The sequence below is a fragment of the Lipotes vexillifer genome, unplaced genomic scaffold (assembly GCF_000442215.2).
Source record: "Lipotes vexillifer unplaced genomic scaffold, Lipotes_vexillifer_v1.1 scaffold740, whole genome shotgun sequence".
Classification (NCBI taxonomy): Eukaryota; Metazoa; Chordata; class Mammalia; order Artiodactyla; family Lipotidae; genus Lipotes; species Lipotes vexillifer.
In genome coordinates this window covers 227,798-236,335 of record NW_006778610.1, presented here as the reverse complement: position 1 = coordinate 236,335, position 8,538 = coordinate 227,798, and the positions used below count along the sequence as shown (strand labels likewise).

The window sequence follows — 8,538 nt, the reverse complement described above, 5'->3', positions numbered from 1 at the left end:
CCCGGACCGGGGCACAAACCCGCGCCCCCCGCATCGGCAGGCGGACCCCCAACCACTGCGCCAACCGGGAAGCCCGCGTTTTTGTTTTTTTAAACTATCCTTGCATATCTGACCATCCTGGACAGGGTCGCTTCTGCTCAAGAATAGTCTTAGTATTAAGCCTTGTCACTTGGTAGGGAACCAAGGCCATCACATCTGAACAGTGAACTTGTTTTTATTTAAGCACTATGAAAACTCACAGGACCCTTCAATATTAGTACCAAGCAGGTTTGTATATGACCTAGCCTTAATAATACAAGAGATTTGCTGGAAAAGTGAAGGTGATATCTTTCATCTGTGTGAGAACTTAAACACTAAAAGCAGATGATTTAATTTCATGTTATCCTTGGACTTTCTTCTCCAAGGTTGTTCAGTGTATTCCAAATAAGTATGGGCGATATTTTAAAGTACATTTTTCTGTTTGAATGTCAGTGACCCAAATTGTTTTAGGTGTGTTTGCATTCAAGTCACTGCATCAGCAAGAGACTCTTGCACCCAAGAAACCATTTTTAAATACCGGGAATATCCAGAAACTGTTTTCCACGTTGAAAATTCAGGAAGGAATGGAAATATTGAAAAATATGTTCCTTGTTATTGGAGTGTAAAGTGCTAGAAAGACTTCAGTAAGGAAATTAAGACCTTTCTTTTTAAATTCAGTACTACTAATTAAAGTCATACAGTATCTCAAGTATGTAAATCTAATCAATGACACCACAGATTCCTGGGATTGCTGACCTGGTGAACAAAATAAATTGTACTTTGACTCATGTAAAAAAACAGTAGATTTGGGGATAGTACTATTGCTGATTTAACAACAACACAGGTGTACTCCTTTCTGTTGTTGTTGTTAACTTTACAAAATATAGGAAATGGGAATTCAATTGTGTTTACAATTTGAACTCAAATGTATCAGAACAAGGATGGGTTAAATGTCTTTTCTTGAAATAATGTATTTATAGAGTTTGACACAAAGAAAAATAGCTAAGATTCTATAACTCAGAAGAATCAAGAGATACTGCAGTAACACAAAATTGACTTTTAATGTTTGTTTACCAGTTCATTGTATCTTACAGAAAATGAAAACATTTTTTTTTCTTTTGTAATACAGATTGGTTCTTCTCAGATTTGTACTCAGTAGGTATTAAATGCCTTGAAATACTGACTTCCTTTTAATCAGGTGGCGTAATGACTTTTGTATTTTTCATTTCTCTCCTTGTACATCATTGCTGTGCTGGCAGTAGTGAGCTATGATACAGTTAACTTCTCAACAGAACTGTGTCAGTTATCCATCGATCATTCTTGATGCATTCTATGCTGAGAATGGATGGGTAATTCCCTTTTCATCCTTCCCTCTTTAGTAGTCAGCTACTCCTGAGACCACCATATTCTTTGGAGCATTGAAATCAAGAAACCCAGTATGGCTGCCAGCAACCAAATTGGAATCTCCTTTGAGACTACTTCTAATTGCCAAAATAATAAGTGACTATATTATTGCATAAAATAAAACTTTAACAGGTACCAGCCCCCTTTCTATGAGAGAAAGTTTAAATTTACAAATACCATATTTGATTAGAAATTACTGTGATAAAATATGGCAGCAGTCATTAAAAGATGGCTTCCAGTGTTAACATGACTAACTTGTTTTTATTCTTATACTGTCTTTTATATGAATCATTTCTTTCTGTTTAGGTTTTCCAATGTAGGTGAGTCAGTGAAATGTGCAGATATACTTTGTTCCTTAAATGGGCCAAGTGTTAATTATGGACAAAATGATCAAAAGATTTCCTAACCCAGACTCCCATCTTATCCCTCTGATACTCTTGGTACCCAAGTCTGAGGAGCAATTTTCTGAATTAACCAGTGTTGTACCGACTTTCTGTTAGGAATTGTGTTAGGCTAACCTTTCTTTTTCAGACATTCTCAGTGAGATACCTTGAGGAATGAAGTAGGAAAATAGACATTTGGTGGAAAATGGCAAAATAAGAACATTAAAAAGAAACTCTTATTCAAGGAGGAGTCCAAAAAGGTATGGGAACTCTGATCCTTTGGGGGAAGTCAGAAGAAGATAAAAATTCTGCCCAGCAGTATTCATTCTTTTAAGACATATATATATATATATATATATATATATATATATATTTTTTTTTTTTTACAAGCATGGAAAAGTGGTGTGCAGTCAGTATAGATTTTAATCAACTAACAGTCACTCCAGAGATTTTGATCAGCACCAATTCCTGTACTAGTAAGTATTCAAAAGTTAAGAAATGCTACTATGCTTAATATTATAAAGGTAGAGTTCTGCAGCAATAACTGAAAATTATATATCTGCTTCAGTAGAAATTTGTGTCCATTTGCAATTCCAATAAGATTTTTGTAACGTGGGTAATAATCATTCAAGTATGGGTTTCCTCCAATGAGCTAACCCCCATATTTGAGGTACTAGAGTCACTATTTTGGAGATAGTCCCTCTTTGAATAATATATTCATCTTATCCTAGACCATTCAGGTATTTTTAATTTAGAAGTTTGAGTTCTATTTGTATTAGCAGTGTTTGAGTTAAACCTCACAATCTCTTTGGATTTATATTTTTTGTACAATTTGCATATCCAACCTAATGTAAAAATGTGCATGCATACATTCTCATCTTTTAATATGAAAGCATCTGAAAATTTCCAGATATGCTTTTGGTGGAAGAAATGATTTACTTTTATTTATAATATTCTGCCTAGATAATGTATGCATATAGTTATGATTTCATGGAATTCCAATTGTTCTATACCTTCCACACACATAATTCTACATTTATAGAGTAAATTTATTAGAATTATTACAGAGCTTTGAATGCAACCACAATCAATTCAGGAAACAGATTTATTTACTCATGTTCATGGGAGGAAAATCTACATAAAAACATTCATGAAAGCATACGAGCTATGTCATACTTGGATTATTATACTAAATCCCATTTATTAGAACTCATTGTGAAACAATGGGAAACCATGAAATGTAATTTGAATACAAATATTGGTCCCTGTGGGGTCTCAACAGTCATAAAAATATAGGAAAACCGAGCTTTATTTAAGATTGGAGCTGCTAACAGGGAAAATTGTTTTCCTGAAGCTGTTCTTACCCTTTCGTTTAAAGCCCTCAAGATTTTAGTGTAAACTCTTTGATGACAGCTTCAGCATTTCATTTAAGCCTAATGATGATCAGCAAGAAAAGTGACATCACTGACCACATTTTCTATATGGAGAAAGGTTTAAAACTACTTTGTTGACTTTTTTCCCCAAACACAGGCACCATTTGGGCTTTCTAGTATATATACAAATAGGAATAATAAGAATTTTTAAAGTCGGGTTCTTATTTCTTGGCTAGACAAGTATAGTAATTCATTCCTTTTATGATTTAAATGTTTGTCATGTCATGTAAATAAAGAAATATTAAATATTTTAAAGTTATTTTTATAGGACAATAACATTTCGTAGGCTAACATAAAATCAAGCTGCTAAATTTTACAATTTTTCTGTCCAGCAGTTTATCTATATAACTGCCCTGAGTAGATGCTAAATGCTGCTTAGCAAACGGCCCTTAGAATTTAAATATAACTCAGTAAAGCTACTCAAAAGATAAAACAATTCTTCTCAGGCATGTGTAATTTTAATTAGAAGAAGGTAGGAGTCTCATTGGTTAAATATTACTTGCTTATTTTAGTTTCATACTTCTTATAAATGGGATTATTAAGGGGTTTTAAACTGTGCTTGTTATTATACATTGGAGTCCATATGAATTTTTTTTTTTTTTTGGTCAAAAAGGCAGGATTTTAAAGAGTAAAATAATTCTGTCTATTGGAGCTTTGAAATATTTTAGAAAAGTGTAGATTGTTCCCTTGTGAAACTGAGTTTTGTGCAGCCTCTCAGAATCTCACTTTATGTAAAGAAGCCTGTATTTCAAATCTGTTGCTCTAATCTGTTTATTGTAGTGCATTTCAAAATTGTACAAATGTGTAAAATTTGTGCTTGTGGCAGCTGCTACTCTGAGTAGCTTTACTTTCCTTAATTGAATCCTAGCAATCCTTAAGCTATTGCATGCCCCGATCATGAAAGGATACTTTGTTGGGATGATGTAGCCTAAACGGTTTGGCTCTAAAGCCTCCTTATGTCGTGCTTCCCTTAAAATTATATTAATTTATAATATATATTGAATGATAGCTTTACAAAAACAAATTAATGAATTGGTCTTTATGAAAATGACTTTACAGTAAGTAAAAAAGGGTTATCACAGTTTTGGTAACTTGCATGAGTTCATATTGAAAAAAAAAAAACCTTTCACATGTTCTTAATGACTTTAAAACTGATGTGCTCCAGGGGCACGCTCAGTTGTATGCTCTGAAGCAGTAGACACCAAACAGCTTATGCTTTTTATCTGGGAAACCCACGAAGCGCACTGCAGCCTCAATAGGACTGCAGCGCCTTCTTGGCCTAGAGATGGGGTAGCGGACACTGCCGTCCGCCATCCAGCCTGCATCGCAACGGTCATATCCCAGAAGTTTCCAGGCAGCGAATATCTGGCCCACTTTAGCAATCTGAGCACCATCACTGAGACAGGCCTGCACCGCTTCGTCGTAGGTCAGCTTGGTGGGGTGGATCAGGTAGTAAAATCGGCCTGTGGAGAAAAGGAGAGAGGGTCAGTGGGCCTGTCTGTGGCTCAGCCCCACAGAGGTGGAAGGAGCCCTAAATGGAAGTGTTTCTCAATGAAGGAGGATATAGAGCAGTGTCTGTAAAGGTTCTGAAACATAGGATTGTCAGTTAAATGTAGTGCCCCTAGGTTGCTCTCCATTAAATTAGTTTTTTCCTTGCCCCTTAATGTCAGACATGCCCTTTTGGAACTGTAAAAAAGAAAAGGGAAATGACAGGTCTCTTTTAGCTAATTAGTGGCAAAAAGGGCCCTTCTGTGGCACTAGAGAAGACAGAATTCCATGTTAAAAGCAAGAGCTATTTAAATTCTAGCTGTAGCAAGACTGAAGCCCAGCACAAGTTTCTAGAGAGGCAAAATTTGAATGTGAAAGGATCAAAAAACATTCCTGACAGAAAAGTCCATTTAAAAATAATCAAAAGCCCTCAAGTCCTTTTCATTACAGGTATCAATAAGACATTATTCTTATTCAAAGACTACAGTATGAAAATGCAAAACATACAGGAAGTCACTTGCCATAAATAATATGGACTCAGAATGTGAACTCAGTCTGTTCACTCACTAGCAAAGATGAAGTTAGTTAACTATTTTTTTCAATTTCCCTCTGTGGGAGCTCTGACACCTAACCATTTCTTAATTTTACAAGAAAGAGCAAGTTAGTCTCAACCACTAATTTAATTGTGTTAATTACTGAGATTCCTTCAATTTGTATCAAATATGCATGAAATGTATAAAATATGACATCAGCTGACTAAAGTGATACCCACCAGTGCAAGATTTTCTCAGACTTTTAGTTTCCGGCAGAATAGAATCAGACTGTCTAACCTGATTACACATTGTAATGTGATACCCTCCTGCCTCTCTTTAAATACAGATGATTGAAGTCTAAATTAATGCTTGCCTGTTCTTTCTAGACTAAGAGGATATGATTTGGAGAAAGGGCAGCCGTCACGGGAACATTAATAAGAGGGTTCGTTCTATCATCTGTAGCTGAGGCCGGCAAACTACAGCGCACGGGTCCAGTGAGGTTTTATTAGAACACAGCCACACCCATCTGTTTAATATTGTTCATGGCGGCTTTTGTGTTATAACATACAAAGCTACATGGAGTAGTTGCAACAGAGACCATATGGCCCACAAAGCCAAAAATATTTACTGTCTGACCCTTTACAGAAAGTTTGTTGATCCCTGATCCCTTGCTGTTTTCGCCAAAGCATGTCACCAGGCACCTGAAATATAAAATAATGGGGCCAGGGCCAGCCTCGTGGGCTTGCGACCTGTACAGTTACACTGGGCCGCACGCATGATTTAATGCTTTACTGTGTCAGCTTAAAATTCTTAATAATTGTTTAACAAGGAGCCCACGTTTTCATTTTGCACTGGGCCCTACATGTTACGTCACTGGTTCTGGAAGGAGCAAGATAGGGTTGGGAGCTGTGTCACATTCAATGAGTCAGTCATCAACACTGATACAGCCTGGATCTCTCACTTCTGCTTTCACCTCCAATGTTATTTCTGCTTAATTTTCTTGCAAAGGTCTCTTTATCCTGAGCCCTCTCTTTATCAGAGAGATAATGCTCTCTCTTTATCCTAAGCTTTGCTGATCATCTATGAATAAATTGACATTGTAATTTAGAGACGAAGACCGTGACACAGATGCCATCCTTACTTCAGTGGAGAGGTCTCTATCCCATGGAGGGCACACAGTGGCAGCATCATCTTTGGCAGTAAGAAAAAGACTCCATACAACATGACAGTTAAACTATTTCATAATAACAGTTGGATGCAATAAAACCAAAGAATCATGGAAATATGTACTTTTGCTTGATGTCTGTGGATTTTAAAAAATTATGACATTTAAGAATTTCTTATATCTGGAGCAACACTTCAAAGCTTTTTTTCTTTTGTTTTAAGTAGATAAGATTAAAAGTTTAATGTCACATCATAGTATGTATTGGTGTCTGGGATAGGAAACAAGGCAGTATGGTTAATATCTTACCATTGAAGTTGGATGTAAAACAGAAGACATCGTATCTGCTTTTATCTTTGTCCCAAAACCCATAGTTCCTGACTCCGGGCACTGTGTTCTGGCCTCCGCAGGGTTCTCTGGGTTTTGTGATGGGATACTGTACAGACCCATCACTGAGCCAGCCAGCATTGCACCAGTCCAGCCCACCCCTCCAGGCATCGTACAGCTGGTCAAAGGAGGCGATCACAGCATCCTGGTCCAGACAAGCCTGCTGTGCCTCGTGAAAATTGAGATTGTAGCGCCCCAGTCGTGGAAAATAAGGAAATACCACACCTGTCCAAAGGAGAAGGCAAGGAATCGTTAGTGGCACAAATCCCACTTGAGTGGGGAAAACCATAATAGAATCTCCATCAGATGAAGGAGCAGTTTTTGTTCAGCTTGCAGTGCTTTCTCATGGTCCCATTTCCCTTCAAACAACCTCTCAGCTCTGAGTACCTCACAGTTAGCCCTTTGGTCTGGTAACTTCAGTGATTTACCTCTTTTGCTAAGAGTTCAGCTCAGTCCTCACAATTCTCCTTTCCGAAACGATTCGTCTGCAGATTATAGTTTCCAAATAGCGCTCCCTGAGAACTTACCTATTGCATATCTGACAACAACATAATTAAGCGGTCTTATTTCATATTAATAAGGTAACTTTTTACGGTGAGGCACTTCTGTAAAAAACATCGTGGCTCTCTTATCTGTTTCAACTTTTAGTGTAGTTCTTAATCTTATTTAATTCTGTCCTTGAACAATGCGACTAAAATAAGAGCTTACGTTTTTTAAATGTTTCCATTACTGTTTTTCAGTTTCTGTATTCATGTATTGCAAACTGAAACTAAGCTTTTAAAAACATTTTTATTGCAAATAGGGAAAAAAAAAAAGCCTCCAGAAGCTTGTCCTGTGCAAGGTAGGTACAAAATAGACATCTGTCAAAGTTATTGCCAAAGAATTAAATATTTTAGAGGACCAAAACCCTTAGTATATGTAAACACTATGACTTGGCACTTGACTTTGGGAAGATGCAACAGCCTTCCAAAAGCATTTCTTTCCATCAGATAATCATGGGAGGTGTCTGAGCTGTTTCACAACTTTCTGCACAGTTTCTTTAAAGGATAAGGATTGCATCATAAGAAAACAAAGTTGTATCATTTGTATCACTATCAAAATGTCTCCCCCCATGGTTGCTAAAAGACAATTAATTTCAAGTGATTATTCAAGGCTTTGCCTTGACTTTTTAAATATAATTAAAAATAATTCATATTTTAGTGTGTGGAATGTAAAAAACTGTCTGCTGACGCAGTAATTTGGTGGATTATACCAAATGTGCTATTTTATGAGACTGCAGACCCTATACAAGATGGATGCACAGTCCACTAACAGTGTAAACAGTGCACAGGAAATGTATTCTTTTAGAAATTGTCCTGGAAGACTCTACAAGAAGAAATTTCAGTAGCCTAAATCAAGTCACATCCACTGAAAGTCTCTGCTGGACATGTTTTTCCCTGTAGGGCAGTCCAGCTGGCACCATCCACTAGAGGCAGAGATCCAGGAAGGCTTCCTGATCTCATCCTGCCTTCTCAGGTTCTTGGCTGAAGGATCTGTAAGCTGAATCGGAGCCAAGAGTAAGGAGGAAAAGACTCCCTTCGTTGCCTTTGCCCCCTGCAGCAACGGGCGGAATGGAGGTGGGGAAGGCCTGAAGATGACTCCTTCTAAGAAGGGCTGTGCCCAGGCATCCAGCTAAGACTCAGTCAGCCCTGGGAAGGAGCTGCTCTGGTGCTCTCCGTCCCCTCATGCCT

At 37.4% G+C, this 8,538-nt stretch overlaps 1 protein-coding gene across 1 annotated transcript in view; it reads right to left on the bottom strand.

Moving 5' to 3' along the window:
- Positions 1-3,841: 3,841 nt before the first annotated feature.
- HAPLN1 (hyaluronan and proteoglycan link protein 1) overlaps positions 3,842-8,538 on the bottom strand; it is a 31,701-nt gene continuing 27,004 nt past the window's right edge. The window contains exons 3-4 of the mRNA XM_007451702.1: positions 6,731-7,033; positions 3,842-4,701 (exon numbers count right to left, since the gene is read on the bottom strand). Of these exons, the coding sequence (XP_007451764.1) occupies positions 4,412-4,701; positions 6,731-7,033 (593 nt within the window). The 3' untranslated portion in view covers positions 3,842-4,411. The remainder of the gene's footprint in view (positions 4,702-6,730; positions 7,034-8,538) is intronic.